Source organism: Rhinoraja longicauda, chromosome 21 (genome assembly GCF_053455715.1).
Source record: "Rhinoraja longicauda isolate Sanriku21f chromosome 21, sRhiLon1.1, whole genome shotgun sequence".
Lineage (NCBI taxonomy): Eukaryota > Metazoa > Chordata > Chondrichthyes > Rajiformes > Arhynchobatidae > Rhinoraja > Rhinoraja longicauda.
The window spans coordinates 32,539,023-32,561,009 of NC_135973.1; the positions used below are offsets into that span (position 1 = coordinate 32,539,023).

General features: G+C 42.8%; 1 protein-coding gene across 1 annotated transcript in view; it reads right to left on the bottom strand.

Moving 5' to 3' along the window:
• Positions 1-16,169, bottom strand: part of LOC144603796 (tudor domain-containing protein 5-like) — a 39,546-nt gene extending 23,377 nt beyond the window's left edge. The window contains exons 1-6 of the mRNA XM_078417505.1: positions 15,938-16,169; positions 13,529-13,918; positions 9,557-9,729; positions 6,202-6,285; positions 1,786-1,842; positions 870-1,023 (exon numbers count right to left, since the gene is read on the bottom strand). Of these exons, the coding sequence (XP_078273631.1) occupies positions 870-1,023; positions 1,786-1,842; positions 6,202-6,285; positions 9,557-9,729; positions 13,529-13,918; positions 15,938-16,169 (1,090 nt within the window). The remainder of the gene's footprint in view (positions 1-869; positions 1,024-1,785; positions 1,843-6,201; positions 6,286-9,556; positions 9,730-13,528; positions 13,919-15,937) is intronic.
• Between the last annotated feature and the right edge of the window lie 5,818 nt (positions 16,170-21,987).

The following is a 21,987-nucleotide window of genomic DNA, read 5'->3' on the forward strand; positions in this document are numbered from 1 at the left end:
AGAGAAAAAAAAGTTAAATTTGACTTTACAAAAATGAAGCTTTTAGAAAAAACAAGAGAACACCAATTACAAATTAGATCCAATTACAAAGGTGGCAGTTTACCATTACTAAGTTTCCCAGAGACATAGATAAATTGAACACTGTAGAACAGCTGGCAATCTCAGTTCTATAGGAAGCATAAATAGAGGTTCCCAGGTGCTCCTGGTAAGGTGAATAAATAGCAGTATAGGGAGGCAACACTGCTAATGGTAAATCTTGGGGGGAAAACAGGATAGAAATTTGCCAAAGAAGGCAATTACAGGGAATACAAGAAGACAGCAATTTTCACAACTGAGCAATCTGCCGGTTAAATTGTAAGTGCATTGTGGACCTGTTCACCTCTGCTCATTCACATTATGCTTGAATCCTCATTCCAAAGGAGCACTATTTTAACAGGATACATTTTTCAATCACACGCTTTGAACTAGTGCATTAGAATTAGAAACATGTCACTTAGGTTTAAATAATTTTAGAACCATACAATGGATGAAGTGAAAATAATTCCTTTATCAACATTGTTACTGGAAGATACGGAATAAAACTTTAGTTCTTTTCATAGGTATGGTAGAGGGAAATAGAAATCCAATGGGCAGTCATGTTGTAAAGTTTTCAAATTAATACCCACCTTTAGAGTCTACGATCACTGAAGGACCTCTAAAAAGGCATGCATTAAAGGAAATGTACATAAAAATGGAGAAAGTTTTATTTAAAAAGTAAGAAACAGATGCTTATAGGAACATGAAAATAGAATGATTGAGTTAGGATTCCCGGGGGAAGTTGCAAGGTTTACTTCTTCTCAAAGATAAACAGCGTGTGATTAGCCCTTTACTTTGAAGTGAACTGGAATGCCTGTTGTCAAAGACTCGCCAGTCCTGACTTATGGAGTCACGTTCCACATAGAAGATGTCGTTTAAGGCGCCAACAAGTTCAGTCACATTATAGAAACCCAGTTCCTTTAAGGGAAGGTCCACTCCAAAGATATTCTGAAAGTCAGGAATAAAACATTTCAGTTTAAAATATTCACTACATATGTAAACATTAAATCTGCCATCTTTGGTGCTTCTTTCCAACCAACAGCTAATGATATAAATAAAAATAAAAATAATCTTTCTATGCTTATACAATTCTGGAATATTCCCATTAAAAAAAAATAGCAAATGCACAATTTACAGGTTCTGTTTTCAGAAAAAGGCTTATTGGAATAGTCAATAGTCGTTTATTTGTCACATACACATAAATGTGTAGTGAAATAACACATGACCATTGTAGATATGACCATTAGTAGATACCTTTATTCCTGGTTCAAACCTATCAGAAAGAAATTGTATTCCTCAGAGTGAAGCTATAAGAGGCAGAGTTAAGTCTTTAGGGTACCACTTAAAAACAAAATCAGAAAATACTTTAATATTAAATTACAAATTGTGTCTGTCGTCAACAATGTTAGAATCCATTACAAAAATGTTAACGATAGAAAGCATCGATGGAAATAGATCCATATGGCTAAAAGGGCACATTCCAGAAATGGCAGTGGAAAATAGCTCTTCAGATCTGTGAAGAAATTCGATATAACTTAGCAAGTATACTTAAGTCAAGTGTAGAGTCCGTCAGTCTTGGACAAAACACTCTTTCACTTAAGTAACATTTTAGAGATTCTGTTAACATGTTTCAATCAAGGAACAGACAAATCCCTTATGATCGATTTTTTGTTGTTTTGTGGACATGCATGGATACCTATATGTAGCTACCTTGTATTCCAGGGGAAGCTGGGATGCCAGTAATCCATCAGGTCTTTGTGCTACTGTCTGCACACAGAAAATATTGATTAAAAGGCTATTCATTTTATAAAAACTTTCTTAGCTCAAAACTAAATGAATAAAATAATTTGCAGCTAGGCCTGCTGTTCAATAAGAATGGAATAGCATTCAAACACAACATTAACTGAATCAATCTAAGGAAAAACTGAAGGAAATATGCAGAGTGGAACAAAGTGGATGACTAGGAAATCTTTGATCAGCAACCACAGGAAATCCTTTATAATTACTTTTCTGCCCCAGAATCTTTTGAAATACACTACATATTACAGACAAAATTAAGTAAAACACAAAAATCAACCAATTTATAACTCCACACTTCATAATTATGAGTCACAAAATTATACACATCACTAACAAATCTTGTTAATTTTCCACTGACCGATTATCAATTTTCACTGGTCAAATTGTAGTTAGTCTATGCCATATATTAAACACTATCAACAGTTTCAGGAAATCATCTTTGAAGGCTGTGCACACATTTCCACAATGGTAACTTCCAGAGATTAAGGGACTAAGCCAATCATTCCACTTTAATTGCAGTGCCATTTTCATTGGTTTGTGACTGCTGAATTCAAAGACTCCATCGCATAATATTCCAAGGAGTACTTTGTCTCAACTTCTCATCAGAAATTATCCAGTATGAACAATAAATTCAGTCAATAACTAGACAGAACAGGAAAAATATTCTCAATGTAGCTTGCTGAAATTTAAAATTTGAACATACTCTCTAAATTCTAAACTCTCTAAATTCTACACCAGTTTTATTACCAGATGACCTCACTCTTCCCCACCTAAAAGTCCATTTGCCAGGTGTTACAATTGATACTGAGTTGTAACATGGAAATTAAGTGCATGATGTAGATAAATTATGTGATTTAGATAGCGTGAACAGTTGCAGAATGAGAAGCCAGTAAAAGACATTTTTATTAGTTGGAAAATTAAAAGAGAATACGACACACAGTGCTGTCTACATTCCTGATCTTGAAGATAGACTTCAAGGAAACACAAAACATTATATTTATTGAGCTTATAGGACTTGATATTACAATCCCTACTATAATTGGCACTTCTTAATATCTTGAGTGGGGGTAGGGGTAAAGACTTCATTGGGGCCATCAGGTGGGCACCCTCCTTCCTTGGTGTTTCGTTGATAGGCCCACGACACCTCCACAGGGCTCAAAAGCGACACCTGGCGTCCCAGGTGCACTCCCCTCCATTTTTACCCCTCTTGCTGGTCATTTTGCAGCCCAGTTGGTGTCCTTCCTCTTCAGCCACAGCCATTTGCTGCGTCGCTCGACAGCCTCTGACAACGACCTGACGGCTTGCTGGAAGGCCTGTCCTCAAACTCCCATTCCCTTCAGGAGTCTGATTGTTGACATGGCTACAAATCCTCTCCAACCAACCTCTACAGGGAGCACCTGGGTACGCCAAGTTACAACCCAGTTTCAATTGTAACAATATAACACCAGGTTTTCATCTAATCACTCAATCTGCATGATGTTTTTTCATCATAATCCCCTCTTCACAACCTGTTCTTCCACTTATTTTCATATCATCAACAGACTTGGCAACCTCACAATTTGTTCTCTCCTCCAGTTCCTCCAAAAAGCGAGGACCAAGAAGCAATCCCTAGTTTATTTCACACAGGAAAGGTCCTATTTGTTTGAATTTTGTTTTCTGCGTGATTCCAGTTTCCAATCCATGCTAACACATCTTTTATTATCTTGGGCTCTTGCAACCCTAACATTAAATTAGGGTTAATGAAAAATGTGCTAATTTTTGAAGAAAGATCTTCATCAAATCTAGAACATTCCACCAAGGAACAATGTGAAGAACTTTTAATGAATACTTTACTCAAGAAACAAGGTGGCATCTTGGAAAATGGAAGAGGAAGATAAGCCATAAACAAAAGTCTCTGGTGAAAATTAAATATTTTCAAGAAGAAGAAAGTCATTATCTACCTCAAGGAGACAGAACAGATGATACACGGATAAAATTGAAAGTAACTCATGCCTGGAAGGCTTCTTTTGCAGGAGTTGTTTTTGGTAACTTCGAAAACAGCCTTTCTTCAACATCTTTCCAATGAGCACTAAATGAAAGCCAATCTATCACACATTCTGTGTGGGGTTTCTGAAGTGGTATAACTGCAAATTTTGTTTTTACTGTACCATGTAGGATTTTACATCTTGACTCCACTTTGATACACTTTATATTGTAAAATGTAAGTGAATAATCCCTTCATTATAAAAATAGTCAAAATAGGAATTTTGGATTGTGATATTTGTTGCATTTTTATTCTGACCATGCAAATTACAAACAAATATCTTTTCCTTCTGAGCTTCAAACCAAGATTGTGTTCCTTCAGCTTTCACTCTATTTCTGTGGGCTCAGAGATTTCTGAGTCCGTTGTAAAATCATAAGAATCTGCCACATTTGGGACAGGAGGTGGTCAATGTAGAAGCCGTGTCCTATCTGTTGTTTTCACTGGGCTTCCCTTTGCTCCCAAAGTTTTTTGTATAATCTTGGATGCCCTTCTATTTTGCACGAACATGGACCAAGGACGCCCAGAAGTTGTTAAGAAGGTGAAATCAGATGTGTCGGTATTACAGCTCAGCAAAGGGGACTACCGAGGCAGGAGGGAGGAGCTGGCAAAGATTGACTGGAAAGGGGCTTTAGTAGGAATGACAGTAGAGCAGCAATGGCAGGAATTTCTGTGGATTATTCGGAAGGTGCAGGATCATTTCATTCCAAAGAGGAAGAAAAATTCCAGTGGGAGAATAAGACAACTATGGCTGACAAGAGGGATCAAGGACAACATATAAACAAAAGAGAAGGCATATAGCATTGCAAAGATTAGTGGGAAGCAAGGGACTGCGATGTTTTTAAAGAACAAAAGATAGCTAAAAGGACAATACAGAGAGAAAAAATGAAGTACGAATGTAAGCCAGCCAATAATATAAAAGAGGATAGCAAGAGTTTCTACGGATATATAAAGAGTAAAAAAGAGGCAAGAGTGGACGTTGGATCACCGGAGAATGATGCAGGAGAAGTGATAATAGGAAATCAAGAAATGGCAGAGGAATTGAATAACTTTTTTTGCATCAGTCTTCACCGTGGAAGACACCAGCAGTGTGCCTGCAATCCTAGAGTCAGGGGGTGGAAATTAATGGAGTGGCGATTACTAGAAAAACTGAAAGGTCTGAGGGTGGATAAGTCACCTGTACCAGATGGACTGCACCCCAGGGTTCTGAAGGAGATGGCCTCAGAGATCAGTTGTGATATTTCAAGAATCACTGGAGTTAGCAGTGATTCCTGAAGATTGGAAAATTGTGAATATCACCCTGCTGTACAAGAAGGGAGCAAAGCAGAAGAGCAGAAACTATAGGCCGGTTAGTCTGACTTTGGTGGTTGGCAAGATTTTAGAATCAATGATAAAGGATGAGATTACGCAGTACTTAGAAGTTCACGATAAAATAGGCCGAAGTCAGCATGGCTTTGTGAAGGGGAGGTCTTGCCTGACGAATCTGCTGAAGTTTCTTTGAAGAAGTTAATAGCAGGACAGACGGAAGGGATGCTGTAGAGCCTTTCGATAAGGTGCCGCACCTCAGGCTGCAAGGGAAGATGAGAGCCCTTGGTATTAAAGGGATGATACTAGTATGGATAGCCGGTTGGCTGGATGGCAGAAGTGCAATAAAAGGCGCTTTTTCAGGTTCAGAATTAAAGGGCATTCTTTTAGAAAGGAGGTGAGGAGGAACTTCTTTAGTCAGAGGGTAGTGAATTCATTGCCACAGAGGGCTGTGGATGCCAAGTCAGTAGATTTATTTAAGGCAGAGATAGACAAATTCTTGATTGTAAACAGGTGTCAAGGGTTTTTGGGGAGAAGGCAGGAAAATGAGATGAGGCAGGTTTCTGCCATGACTGAATGGCAGAGTAGACAGCTTTGAGAACATACTGAAATCATTTCCTCTCTCTTCATGGTAATCTCTTTCCATGACAAAAGCTTGGATTATAATAATAATAATGCATTACATTTATATAGCGCTTTTCATATACTCAAAGACGCTTTACAGAGATTTAGAGAACATAGGGAAATGAATAAATAGATAAATAAGTAAATAAGATGTTTTGGGAGCTCAATGTCAGGCACATAAATGACATGTCTCACCAATCAGAGTAGGATGAATAATCAGGACCACAATGTTTGGAACATTGGTCTAGGTGAGGATACTAACATCAGTTTGCTTGTCCTGCAAGTGAATTTGAGGATTTTGTAGACAATGACTGACTGTTGGTGCCATCACTTCAGTGCTACCCACAGTAGTGACACAATGTCCAATTCCTACTTACAAATTGAATTTTTCCCTTCACTTCTGAATCCATAGTCCCTCCAACACCTTTGTCTACAAGCACTGTCCTCAAATCTTCTACAAGCTTGAACATAAAAACAGAGGTTAGTAACATGAATTTAATATCAATTAAACATCAGAGATAAAGCTAAAAATAAAATTGTTTTTATATTCTACTTACATCATACTGACATGAAAACGTCTATTAACATAGAACAGCCCAAGAACAGACTTTGGTCCACAATGTTTGTGTTGAACATGATGCCAAGACTGCCTCTCCATTCCCTGCAAATCCATTTGCCTATCAAAAAGTCTCTTAGATGTCACTATCACATCTGCCTCAACCACCAATCCCGGTAAAGCTTTCCAGGCACATCACCCTCGGTGTAAAGAAAACTTGCCCTGCACTACTCCTCTCAACTCTTCCTCTCTCACCTTAACGTTATGCCCTCCAGTATTTGTTTTATCCATCCATTGACTGTCGACTCTATCTATGCATCTCATAATTGTATAAACTTCTATCAGATCTCCCTACAACCTCCGGTGTTCTGGAGAACACAATCTCACAGCTCACCCCCTCCATGACACACTTGTCAATGTGAGGAGCACGTTCAGCAACAGACTGGTTCCACCAAGATGCAGAACAGAACGCCGTAGGATATCCTTTTTCCCTGTGACTATCACTGTACAACTCCTCCCCCTTCTTTCGTCGGGGAGACTGACTCCTCTGCCCCCTCCCCCCCCCCCCCCCCCCCAATCTTTGCACATCCCCAATCCTGGATTTTCCACTCGTCACTATAATTTCATGTTTCATGTGTCTTGTTGTGTTTTATGAATGTTTGCAGACCAATTTCCCTTCTGGGATAAATAAAGTTCTATCATATCATATCGTGTTCCAAGTCCAACCTCTCCCCCTAGTGACTACCCCCCTAATCCAGGCATCATACTAGTAAATCTCCTCTGCACCCTTTCCAAAGCCTCCACATCCTTCCTCTAATGGAACGATCAGAACTGCACACAATACTCCAAATGCAGCCGTAACAAAGTACTATAAAACTGCATCATGATTTCCTGATTCTTATACTCAATGTTCCAACCTATGAAAGCAAGCATATCATATGCCTTCTTTACCACGCTATCTACTCGTCTTGCCACTTTCAGGGAGTTATGGACTTGAACCAAAAGTTCTCTCTGTGCATCAATGCTGTTAAGGGTCATGCCATTAATTGTAATTTTCCCCATACATTTGACCTCACACAATCCAAGCAACACCTCACATTTACTCGGATTAAACTCCATCTCCCATTCCACCGCCTATTTCTGTAGCTGATCTACACTGTGGAGCATCCCATGACAACCTTCCTCGCAGTCAGCGACCCCAGCAACCTTGGTTTATCTGCAAACTTACAAAACAACCAGTCTACGTTTATGCACGAGTAATTATATATATATATACATATATCATCTCTCTCTCTCTCTATCTGGTGAAGATGTGCCGGGACGGAGGCTGGAAGACATGCTATGAACCCATGGAGGTGGGCTGTAGAGGTCTTGCATGTCGCTCACTCTGCAAAGTCCTCAACCAGTTGGGCATTATGGGCTGGCAAAGAAGAGGGCCATTCAATCCGCAAGTGAAGCCGCAGAGAAAGCCACTAGATGGCTTTGGATTAAGAGGGCTGATCTGTGGGTGGTTGCTGCAGGGATGCAAGTTGGGGCCTGATCAACCCCTGCTGGGTCACCTGGGCGAGGGTGTCTGATGTTGGGAGATCCAAAACACCCGATGACCCCAGGTCACATCACATGCGTCCCAGTGCATCCAGAAGATGTATCTTGCATATACACATACACATACACTATATATATACATATATCACAAACAGCAGAAGTCCCAGGACAGATCCCTCTAGAACTCCACTGGTCAACCTGATTATTGTCCTTCCATCACAATCCTCTGTCTTCTATCAATAAAGCAGTTTTAATAATAATAATAATAATTTTTGAATTATTATTTTGAATTTTTGAATCCATATGACCAAGTCACTGTTAATCTTGTGTATCTTAATCTTCTGGATCAGCCTACCATGAGGGACCTTATCAAAAGCCTTACTAAAATCCATGTAAACAACATCCACCACTCTACTTTCATCAATCTCCTTCATCAGCTCCTCAAACAAATTTAATAAGGCACGAAGCTGCTATGTAAAAAGTCCTGCTGACTGTCCCTAATTAACCATTCTTTTCCAAATAGGGATAGGTTAGTGGTGGACTTTACGAGGAGAGGGATACCCCTGCAACCTGTCTCCATCAAGGGTGTAGATGTGCAGTTTACCCAGGAGTACAAGTGCCTTGGCATTTACCTGGACAGTAAACTGGGCTGGTCCAGGAACACTGAGGCACTATACAAGAAGGGACAGAAGCCATCTGTACTTTATGAGGAGACTCCGATCTTTCAACATCTGCAGTAAGATGGTGCAGATGTTCTATCAATCAGTGGTGGCCAGTGCCATCTTCTACGCTGTCGTGTGCTGGGGTAGCAGGGCGAAGGCCCTGAAAACTAACAGAATCAACAAGCTCATCAGGAAGGCTGGCTCTGTCCTGTGAGTGGAATCGGATTCGTTGGAGGTGGTCTCGGAAAGGAGGATGCTCCTCAAACTGCGGTGCATCCTGGACAATACATCTCACCCCCACCATGACACACTAGTCAATCTGAGGAACACCTTCAGCAACAGTCAGGTCCCACCAAGGAGCAGCATAGAATGCCACAGGAGATCCTTTTCCCCTGTGGCTATCAAACTGCACAACACCCCCTTCTGTCGTGGGGTAGACGGACCAAACATTACAAAGGAAATAGTTATAGATACACAAAATAGATACTCAAAACAAAAATCAGCAGAATGCTTGGAAAAACAGACAATGAGACACAAAAGCCTTGACTGTGACAGGGCGGTAGATACTACGGATGGAATCTAAAACCATCAGAGGAGAAAAATATTAAGCAACAGAAAGAAGCATTTCAATATCAATAACTAGTATTTACAAACTACCTCAAGCACAATAAAATGTTACAAACAACATCAAGGTGTGATTGAATGTTGCACAATTTGTTTATTTCTTTTTTTTTTTAAAGTTACTATTCCTCTCTAGCTTGCTTTGCACCACTTTTGGATTAAAGTAAGCTATGCAAGCTTCTGACAATGATGGAATGAAGTTTGTAAAAGCTGTTCAGGTCATTCACCCCTGCTTTCCATTTGGTTCTACAATTCTCTGGTTAGCTATGCGAGGAACCATAGCTATGTGGCACAATATAGTAAAGTTAAACATGCAAAATATTAATAACAAATGCCAAATTGATAGACCTTTTTCAGATCTCTGTCAAAGTATGTTGTGTCTGAAGCAGATTCTGGCGCACTTCCCCATTTCAAAGGTAACAATGTCTGTTTATTTGTAGGTGATTTGTTGGGGTTTGGTTGCATGGTTCTTGCCGTTGATTGGGTTTGTTTGGCCTGAATGGACTGGTTGGATGATTTACCTACATGAATAGAAACAATGATTACAAGAAAATCTGCAGAACCAAGCTGCAGTTTTATACCACTCTGTGTGGTCTACACAAGCACTTCCCTCCGGAAGGCGACTCCGGACTGTCAAAGCAGCCACAGCCAGACATAAAAATAGCTTTTTTCCCCCATGAAACATAGAAAATAGGTGCAGGAGTAGGCCATTCGGCCCTTCGAGCCTGCACCGCCATTCAATATGATCATGGCTGATCATCCAACTCAGTATCCCGTACCTGCCTTCTTTCCATACCCCCTGATCCCTTTAGCCACAAGGGCCACATCTAACTCCCTCTTAAATATAGCCAATGAACTGGCCTCAGCTACCTTCTGTGGCAGAGAATTCCACAGATTCACCACTCTCTGTGTGAAAAAAAACGTTCTCATCTCGGTCCTAAAAGACTTCCCCCTTATCCTTAAACTGTGACCCCTTGTTCTGGACTTCCCCAACATCGGGAACAATCTTCCTGCATCAAGCCTGTCCAACCCCTTAAGAATTTTGTAAGTTTCTATAAGATCCCCCCTCAATCTTCTAAATTCCAGCGAGTACAAGCCGAGTCTATCCAGTCTTTCTTCATATGAAAGTCCTGCCATCCCAGGAATCAATCTGGTGAACCTTCTCTGTACTCCCACTATGGCAAGAATGTCTTTCCTCAGATTAGGAGACCAAAACTGTATGCAATACTCCAGGTGTGGTCTCACTAATGCCCTGTACAACTGCAGCAGAACCTCCCTGCTCCTATACTCAAATCCCCTCGCTCTGAATGCCAACATACCCTTCGCTTTCTTCACTGCCTGCTGCACCTGCATGCCTACTTTCAATGACTGGTGTACCACGACACCCAGGTCTCGTTGCATCTCCCCTTCTCCTAATCGGCCACCATTCAGATAATAGTCTGCTTTCCTGTTCTTGCCACCAAAGTGGATAACCTCACATTTATCCACATTATACTACATCTGCCATGCATTTGCCCACTTACCTAACCTATCCAAGTCACGTTGCAGCCTCCTAGCATCCTCCTCACAGCTAACACTGCCCCCCCAGCTTCGTGTCATCCGCAAACTTGGAGGTTGCATTCAATTCCCTCGTCCAAATCATTAATATATATTGTAAATAGCTGGGGTCCCAGCACTGAGCCTTGCGGTACCCCACTAGTCACTGCCTGCCATTCTGAAAAGGACCCGTTTATTCCTACTCTTTGCTTCCTGTCTGCCAGCCAGTTCTCTATCCACATCAATACTGAACCCACAATACCGTGTCCTTTAAGTTTGCATACTAATCTCTTATGTGGGACCTTGTCGAAAGCCTTCTGGAAGTCCAGATATAACATATCCACTGGTTCTCCCTTATCCACTCTACTAGTTACATCCTCAAAAAATTCTATAAGATTCGTCAGACATGATTTACCTTTCATAAATCCATGCTGATTTTGTCCAATGATTTCACCACTTTCCAAATGTGCTGCTATCCCATCTTTAATAACTGACTCTAGCATTTTCCCCACTACCGATGTTAGACTAACTGGTCTGTAATTCCCCGTTTTCTCTCTCCCTCCCTCCCTTTTTGAAAAGTGGGGTGACATTAGCTACCCTCCAATCCTCAGGAACTACTCCAGAATCTAAAGAGTTTTGAAAAATTATCACTAATGCATCCACTATTTTTGGGGCTACCTCCTTAAGCACTCTGGGATGCAGCCTATCTGGCCCTGGGGATTTATCGGCCTTTAATCCATTCAATTTACCTAACACCACTTCCCGACTAACCTGGATTTCACTCAGTTCCTCCATCTCATTTGACCCCCGGTCCCCTGCTATTTCCGGCAGATTATTTATGTCTTCCTTAGTGAAGACAGAACCAAAGTAGTTATTCAATTGGTCTGCCATGTCCTTGTTCCCCATGATCAATTCACCTGTTTCTGACTGCAAGGGACCTACATTTGTTTTAACTAATCTTTTTCTCTTCACATATCTATAAAAGGCTTTGCAGTCAGTTTTTATGTTCCCTGCCAGTTTTCTTTCATAATCTATTTTCCCTTTCCTAATTAAGCCCTTTGTCCTCCTCTGCTGGACTCTTAATTTCTCCCAGTCCTCTGGTAGGCTGCTTTTTCTTGCTAATTTATACGCTTTATCTTTTGTTTTGATACTATCCCTAATCTCCCTTGTTAGCTACGAATGCACTACCTTCCCTGATTTATTCTTTTTGCCAAACTGGGATGAACAATTGTTGTAGTTCATCCATGCATTCTTTAAATGCCTTCCATTGCATATCCACCGTCAACCCTTTAAGAATCAATTGCCAGTCTATCTTGGCCAATTCACGTCTCATGCCCTCAAAGTTACCTTTCTTTAAGTTCAGAACCGTTGTTTCTGAATTAACTAAGTCACTCTCCATCCTAATGAAGAACTCAACCATATTATGGTCACTCTTGCCCAAGGGGCCACGCACATCAAGACTGCTAACTAACCCTTCCTCATTACTCAATACCCAGTCTAGAATAGCCTGCCCTCTCGTTGGTTCCTCTACATGCTGGTTTAGAAAACTATCCCGTATACATTCCAAGAAATCCTCTTCCTCAGCACCTCTGCCAATTTGATTCACCCAATCTATATGTAGATTGAAGTCACCCATTATAACTGTTTTACCTTTGTTGCACGCATTTCTAATTTCCTGTTTGATGCCATCCCCAACTCCACTACTGTTAGGTGGCCTGTACACAACTCCCACTAGCGTTTTCTGCCCCTTAGTGTTTCGCAGCTCTACCCATATCGATTCCACATCCTCTAAGCTAATGTCCTTCCTTTCTATTGCGTTAATCTCCTCTCTAACCAGCAACGCTACCCCACCTCCTTTTCCTTTCTGTCTATCCCTCCTGAATATTGAATATCTCTGGATGTTCAGCTCCCAGCCTTGGTCACCCTGGAGCCATGTCTCCGTAATCCCAACTATATCATATTCATTAATAACTATCTGCACATTCAACTCATCCACCTTATTACAAATGCTCCTTGCATTGAGACACAAAGCCTTCAGGCTTGTTTTTACAACACTCTTACCCCTTATACAATTATGTTGAAAAGTAGCCCTTTTTGATTTTTGCCCTGCATTTGTCTGCCTGCCACTTTTACTTTTCACCTTGCTACCTATTGCTTCTACCCTCATTTTACACCCCTCTGTCTCTCTGCTCATGCTCCCATCCCCCTGCCACATTAGTTTAAATCCTCCCCGACAGCACTAGCAAACACTCCCCCAAGGACATTGGTTCCATTCCAGCTCAGGTGCTACTCAATAACCAAAGTCTGTAGTTTCTTTTTTGCTCTGGTTTATTTTCACCCACATGTTTAGACTATAATGTTGTATCCTTATTGTTTTGATGTGTTTATGCTTTATTCTTAATTGTTAACTGTATGTTTGTGTTGTCATTTGTGAGTGGAACACCAAGGCACATTCCTTGGATATGCACAATCTTGGCCAATAAACTTATTCATTCATTCATATAGCAATAGTTGACATGACTTTATGATTCTTTAACAGGCACATGGTTTCAACAAGCTGAACTAAGGGAAAAGGCTCGTTTCACATTGGCACGACAATTTATCATGGTAGGTCAGCAAAAGAGCAGCATTAATATCCGCGTTCCATCAATTTTCTCATGAATGAATGGATGTTAAGGAGGTGTATGTTAATATTTGGACATTTTAAGTTTCAAAGAGAGCAAAATAAATCAATACATTAAAAAAATTAAAACAAAACGATACCATTTGCAATTAAAAGCTCACCTTGCTTGGGAGGACTTCCTCTGCTTCTGTTTCTCAGCATTAGGAGGGAACCCTGGCGTGTTTGTTGGATCTCAATATCTTCCGAAATTGCTTTAAGAACTTCTTGCAAGGAGTAAAAGCCATACCGTGTGTACTGAAATGGTCTTCCGTACTTTTTCAAAAATGACATGTCAAAATCAGATAGCAGGACACCACAGGGAAAGGATGCCACCAGATCTCGAAGTTCACATTTCACTAAAGCAGGTAAAACTGGGATGGTATTGCACCTTCTAGGCAGGACAATCTGCTTCTGTTCATATCTAGTTTTTCTCAAGTTACGTTTGGTCTTGGTGGAAACCTTTGCTTTTGCTACCAACTCTTCAATTCCTTTTGTCGTTTCATTACCAATACCTGGGAAAAATTAGTTTAAAAAAGCATATTTTCTGTACATAAGATTGAAAACACAAAATCTCACATTACCCTTCCACATCATTTCCACGATCTAATGCCATTATTTACATTTAATTGATAGTCATGAACCGAACAAGCTGCACTGAAAACGCTTTATATAGATATATTAAAAATGATGAATCACATAGATGCCCAATAGATACGTTATAAAAAAACTCTTTTCAGCCATATATTGGTCTCCTTAATTTACATATAAACAAATAAGAAGGGTAACATAAACAAAAGCAACCATCCAAACAAAGGCAAGTCCAATCGCTTAACAAAATTATTTTCCGTAACAATTAAAAGAATATCAGCGAACAACTCAAAGGTTTTTAGAAATTCCTCTCCAGTTTTTGACGACACAAGAACCAATACATTGAATCAGCCATAGCAGAAGCATCCATGTCGCGGGGCTGGAAACTGGAAGTGCCCCGAGCCTATTCTGCTACCAACTGTACCAACTACTGTACAGGTGAGGCTCCCACTGATTGTCGCCGGAAGCTTGCGCTCTTTTCAGGACGGATGATGACAGTGATGTTACATTTGAATGATGGACACGAAAGAAGAAGCCTATGCTCTTGAGCAAACGGTAACCGTAGGTCAGTACAAAACAATCTTATCAAAGTGAGAAGTTTATGGATTAAATTCCTCTCCAGAGGTTCAAGCACAAATATCTCATCTGGTACTCTAGCCTTGCAAAGAGAAAATGTTACTGCATTATTTTAAGGGCAAAAGGTGTCACATCAGGCAATTAGCAACACTCGCCCTGCCAATGGGAATATCTTCTAGCCAGAAGGCTGAATTTAAAGGATATCAGCAACAACCTTCCACAGCCAGGAATCCACTGCCTCTGCATGCAGTAATGATGGCTGGCATTTAGAATAGCATGTTATCCATTAATTGGAAAATAAATTTTGTTGGTCCAGTTATCCATTTCAAGTAGCCTACATAGCAGGGATATACTCAATTCATTTATCATGAACATTTCATTATCTCTGACTTTTTCAAATATATAAATGCTGTGATAAGGCAAAGGGGATTTGTGGATATATAAGATGATTGCCTCCTGAGCAAAGAAAAATTCAATGATACCTTATTGTCACATGTACCTAGTACAGGAAAACTCTTTGTGTTTGCATACAATACACAAAATACACAAAGAGTCACCACGTTTCTGGCACCGGCAAAGTTACTCATCAGAGTCATGTTGGTCCCCCTTTGTTCTCGGCATCCCACACCCCCTCCCCCAAGTCATCAATATGCAATGCCCATGTAGTTCCTTGCAGGCTAATTTCTGGGAAATAATCATGAACAAGGCACTCTTCACACACGACTGTGTTCCTGCATTCGACACCAACACCACTGTCAAGTTTGCAGACGACACAACGGTGATTGGGCTGAGCAGCACGGATTTAAATGCCATTCTAAACTTTTGCTCAGAAATTAAAGTTTGCAAGTGGATGTATTGCAAGCAACTAAGTAGAAAGAAAAATAACATAGAAAAATAATAGTATAGGCCAGGAACGGGCCGGGCCCTTCAGCCCACAACGACTGTGCTGAACATGATGTCAAGACCAACTCTGATATGCCTGCACATGATCTATACCATATCCACAGGCCTATCCAAAAGTCTCTTAAATGCCACCATCACATCTGTAACAACCTCCTCCCTCGGCAGCACATTCCAGGCACTCACCACTGTGGATATTGTAATCTTGCCCCACATATCTCCTTTAAACTTTGCTCCTCTCACCATAAAGATATGACCTCTGGTATTTGATTTTTCCATTCTGGGAAAAATGTTTTGACTGTCTACTCTATATATATTGTTCTCACAATTTTATTTACTATCAGATCTTCCCTCAACCTCCATCGTTCCAGAGAGAACTATCCAAGTCTATCCGAAAATGTTCTAAATCAATTAGTGCTAGATATCAGTTATTTCACTCAAATGATAACCAGTGAATAATTACTTACCTTTCAGGAGGATGCTGCCATCTGCACACGAGTGAACTTTGATAGTATCAGGTATGTTGGATAAAAGCTCCAGAGTAGACCTGTAACCTAAAGCATACAATGGCAGCCGCTTTCCCATCATGGTCTGGTAATCTTTTTCAAGCTCAGCAGGAGTCAAACTATTTTTGGCAGATAACAGCAGAGATCGTAGCTCCTTCTTGAGAACCTCCAGCAACTGCTCCTGATCTGACATCTTCACACTACAATATTCATAAAAAATGAATAAAATCCATCTCACTTCCTTTATGTTAAATACACTTTTGCACCCAAAGCTTTTGAGAGAACAGTCTAAATTAAGAATCTTATCAATTGGATTTCAAAATATAAAGATTTTTACATTTTATTTGTCCAATTACAGAATCACTCACGATAAACTCTTTATAAGTGGAAACATGAAAATGAAAGACTATTATTGTGGCCAGTTCTTGTCTATCAATTAGCTCCCAATTTGCCGTTTACATAAATCGGGTGAAACGATAAGCTTACAACTCAAGCAATCACAATAACAGAGACCTCCACGACGTTAGTCGTCTTTAGTGAGTCGCAATATAACATATTGGCATATCTCTTGTCATCGACTGGTTATTGATTCGCTTGGTAAAATTCCATATCTGACCATCTATGCAATCGATACGAACTGCCAGATCTATCTTCGGCGGAGATCTGTACTAATCTTCTTGGCAGTAAGATCTACAACCGATTACATCTTGGCTGATGAACCTTTGGCTGAACCTCTTTCAGCACCTTCTCGGCTTCCACTGCCAAAGCGTCCCAAACTGCCGTAACTCTAGCTCTACCCAGCCCATATGTAAGCATAGTATTAACCCTACAGTGTCCAAACTACAGGATACAAGGTAATATAATAATTTGCAAAAATAACTAATACATGCAAAATGGCTCCTACAACTATTGTCATCTAAAAAAAGAATCAAGCCTGAAATACCAAAATATCCCATTGGTACAATAGCAACTATCCTATTCTAGTTAATACTTCCAAACTTTCTGCCCACTTTATGCTGACATAAATTACAATACCTGTTTGTATTCATTTATAATACCATTACATACTAAAATATTACTAAGCAAGCTATGTTTAACAATGCACTGGGCAGGCATTGCATCGCCTAATCTGACCTCAACTTTAATGTTTTAATCAGAATATACATCTGAATGGACACAAAACGGACACAAAGTGTAGGCTTGTCAGATAACTAGATTCAGAGACAGAAAAGTATAAAGGAATAGAGCTCATGTTCAGTGCATGCATTGCTATCCCAGCATGCAAGAGACCATAGAAGGGAGAATCGACCCAAAGATTTAGTATGGGGATGGAGAACTTGGGAAAATAAAGAGGGAAACAATACTGGCAAATAACAATGAATAAGTAAGATTAAATTAGAGATACACCGTGGAAACAGGCCCTTCAGCCCACTGATTACGCAACGACCCGCGATCCCCGCACACTAAATCTATCCTACACACACTGGGGACAATTTACAATTATACCACGCCAATTAACCTCCAAACCTGTATGTCTTTGGAGTGTGGAAGGGAACTGGAGATCCCAGAGAAAACCAATGCAGGTCACAGGGAGAACGTACAAACTCCCGACAGACAGCACCCATAGTCAGGATCGAACCCTGGTCTCTGTCGCTGCAAGGCAGCAACTCTATCGCTGCGCCACCCAGCAAATTAGCCCAGCAAAAGAGAAAGCTAAGCAAAAAAGAAAATAAAGGTAAGAGTACACGTACCAAGAATATAGAGTGAATATAGAGGGGAGGCACGGTTGCGCAGCGGTAGAGTTGTTGCCTTACAGCGAATGCAGCGCCGGAGATCCGGGTTTAATTCCGACTACGGGTGGTGTCTGTACGGAGTTTGTACGTTCTCCACGTGACCTGCATGAACCATAAATCAAGTAGACCGGAACATTTTAAAGTGAAATTATATAACTGTATTAAAAATAAAATTAGGGAGAAGTATTAATTTAGTTAAATTATAAAGAACAATACAAGAATTATAGAATTATAAAGAATAAAGGTTTTTAAGAATAAAAACCTGGTATAGAAAAGCAAAATGCTAGTGGAATTCAGGCAACATGGTGGAGGGAAATGGCCAGACAATGTTTAGGGCAGGTGTGTGTAGGGAAGATACCAAAGAAGGTAGACACAAAATGTTCAAGTAACTCAGCGGGACAGGCAGCATCTCTGGAGAGAAGGAATGGGTGACATTTCGGGTCGAGACCCTTCAGTTTAGGATTGGGATCCTTCTTCAGTCAAAAACATAATCTGTCCATTTCCCATCCCTACCGGAAGTTAAAGATAGACACCAAAAGCTGGAGTAACTCAGTGGGGCAGGCAGCATCTCTGCAGAGAAAGAATGGGTGACATTTCAAGTCAAGACCCTTCTTCAGTCTAGTCTGGGGAAAGGGAAACGAGCGATATAGACTGTGATGTGATACAATAGAACTTTATTTATCCCAGGAGGGAAATTGGTCAGCTAACAGTCATAAAACACACCAAGATACATGAAATTAAAGTGACAAGTGGAAAGTTCAGGATTGGGGATGTGCAAAGATTAGGAAGGAGGGGGGGTAGGGGGAAGGAGAGTCAGTATACCCCACGACAGAACGGGGAGGAGTTGATAAAGAGTGGAGTTGAAATATGTGTAGAGGGATATAGAACAAAAGGAGGAAAGAGCAGCAAAAAAGTAACGACGATAAAGGAAACATGCCATTGTTAGCTATTTGCTAGGTGAGAACAGTTACCTGGTGCGACTTGGGTGGGGAAGGAGAGAGAGAAGGAGAGGGAGAGGGAGAGGGAGAGGGAGAGGGAGAGGGAGAGGGAGAGGGAGAGGGAGAGGGAGAGGGAGAGGGAGAGGGAGAGGGAGAGGGAGAGGGAGAGGGAGAGGGAGAGGGAGAGGAGAGAGGAGAGAGGAGAGAGGAGAGAGGAGAGAGAAGAGAGAAGAGAGAAGAGAGAAGAGAGAAGAGAGAAGAGAGAAGAGAGAAGAGAGAAGAGAGAAGAGAGAAGAGAGAAGAGAGAAGAGAGAAGAGAGAAGAGAGGTGTGTGTGTGTGTGTGTGTGTGTGTGTGTGTGTGTGTGTGTGTGTGTGTGTGTGTGTGTGTGTGTGTGTGTGTGTGTGTGTGTGTGTGTGTGTGTGTGTGTGTGTGTGTGTGTGTGTGTGTGTGTGTGTGTGTGTGTTTTGGGGTTATTTGAAGTTAGAGAAATCAATATTCATACCACTCGGTTGTAAGCTGCCCAAGCGAAATATGAGATGCTGTTCCTCCAATTTACGATAATCCTCACTCTGACAAGAAGCGGCCTAGGACAGAAAGGTCAGTGTGGGAATGGGTATTAAAGTGTTTGGCAACTGGGAGATCAGGTAGGTCCAGGCAGACTGAGCGATGGTGTTCAGCAAAATGATCACCCAGTCTACATTTGGTATTGCAGATGTACAAGAGTCCACATCTTGAACAACAGATACAGTAGATGAGATTGGAGGAGGTGCAAGTGAACCTCTGCCTAACCTGAAAGGACTATTGGGGTCCCGGGACAGAGTTGATGGAGGAGATCTCGGGACAGGTGTTTGATCTCGTGGTTGCAGAAAGTACCTGGAGAGGATGTGGTTTGGGTGGGAAAGGATAAGTTAACCAGGGAGTTGCGGAGGGAACGGACCCTGTGGAAGGCGGAAAGGGGTGGAGATGGAAGTTGGGATCGCGTTGGAGGTGGCAAAAATGTCAGAGGATTGTGTTGTATGCGACGGCTGATAGGGTGAAAGGTAAGGGCTTGGGTGACTGTTGCGACAAGGGGGAGTGGGAGCAAGGGCAGAGCTGCGGGGTACCGAGGAGACACGTGAGGGCCTCATCTTACCAAATCATTTGAAAAGGAAACTAAGAATAGATAACAACATAATAAATGTAATTTGTCCAGATTTTAAAAAATCGTTGATAACACCAACCTTGTGATGAAATATTGAATTCAACAATATAAGGTAACCAGACTTTTTTAATCATTAATATTTCAGTTTGTAACTGTTGTCTTTTTCTCTTCTGCCTCTACATGACAATATTTAAACTCATGGTTAGCTCGACAATTTTACTTTACACGCGTTCCTGCTATTCTTTCTATCCTTCCCACTTTCTGCGATTTAAAATACACTCGTTTTCTCACTTTTTTTTAGCTTTGATGGCTATTAGTCTGAAGCACCAATTATTTCCTTCTTGATGGAGACTGCTTCACCTGCTGAATGTGTTTAGCATTTTCTGCTGGGATAACTCAGCAGGTCAGGCAACATCTCGGCAGAAGAGTCCCGACCCGAAACCTCTCGTCTATTCATGTCCTCCAGCGATGGATGCTGCCAGACCCACATTGAGTTACCCCAGCACTTCTTCGTGTCCTTCAACGAAAATGAAGCACTGTCACCAAGTGAGCTCAAATAAGATTTATTTTTAAACTCGAAAGTAGCAAGTAAGGAATTTGTGGAGCTTCTGATGAATTTAAAGAGAATCTGGAATGAAGATGAAGGGATACGAGACGTTTTGCTCGTTGTTTTAGATGAAGAAAAATTGGAAGGGCGTACAGTCGCAAAAACAAACAATATTATAAAATGACCGCGCTCGGTCACACACAGTGAAACTCGGTCAGAATATCTGACCGCTCTGTGGAGCTTTAACGTGTTTTGTTGGAAAAAATGATTTAAACTTAGTTTAGATTATAAATCTCTGATTCATTTAATACATATACAAACAAAAGGTTACCGATTTAATCTTGGCTCCTTTATCAACTGTTCCAAAGGTCGTCCCTGCTTCGATATTGCAGGTGGCGGCGGTGGGCCCGGCCCGGCCCGGCCCTGGCTGAGCTCCGGGCTCGCTCGCTGCGCCTCACCACTTGGGCCCGACACTCACTTTTGTTTTATTTCAGGAACGGGGAGGGGGATTTTATAAGGAGATTTAATTTTTGCTGGGGAGGGGAGGGGGGACTCAGCAATTCCAAAAGTAAGATGAGTTCCACCGCCGCCCCGTCGCCACCAGTGAAGGCGGCGCCTCTGCAGCCCCACCCACCACGCGTTCCCGCTCCTCCAGCCTGGCTGCGCCACAGCCAACCGCCCCCGCTCCCGCCCCCGCCCTGCGGCCAACCGCCCCCGCTCCCGCCCCCGCCCTGCGGCCAACCGCCCCCGCTCCCGCCCCCGCCCCCGCCCTGCGGCCAACCGCCCCCGCCCTGCGGCCAACCGCCCCCGCCCCCGCCCTGCGGCCAACCGCCCCCGCTCCCGCCCCCGCCCTGCGGCCAACCGCCCCCGCCCCCGCCCCCGCCCTGCGGCCAACCGCCCCCGCCCTGCGGCCAACCGCCCCCGCCCTGCGGCCAACCGCCCCCGCCCTGCGGCCAACCGCCCCCGCTCCCGCCCCCGCCCTGCGGCCAACCGCCCCCGCCCTGCGGCCAACCGCCCCCGCCCCCGCCCTGCGGCCAACCGCCCCCGCTCCCGCCCCCGCCCTGCGGCCAACCGCCCCCGCCCCCGCCCCCGCCCTGCGGCCAACCGCCCCCGCCCTGCGGCCAACCGCCCCCGCTCCCGCCCTGCGGCCAACCGCTCCCGCCCCCGCCCCCGCCCCCGCCCTGCGGCCAACCGCCCCCGCTCCCGCCCCGCCCTGCGGCCAACCGCCCCCGCTCCCGCCCCCGCCCTGCGGCCAACCGCCCCCGCCCCCGCCCTGCGGCCAACCGCCCCCGCCCCCGCCCTGCGGCCAACCCGCCTTCCGAACGCGCCGCGCACCGCACCGCCACAAAACCAACCGCAACGGCAAGTCAAATATATTTGGCAGCGGATAGGTAAGGTTTAGAGGGATACGAGACCAAGTTTACCCGTTGTTGGGCGCAAACCTCACCTGCATTGGTGCACCACCTTCCCCTCCCCCCTTCCCCAAACTCCATCCCCCTCAACCCCCCCTATCCTCCATCCCCCTCAATCCCCCCCCTCATCCTCCATTCCCCTCATCCTCCATTCCCCTCATCCTCCATTCCCCTCATC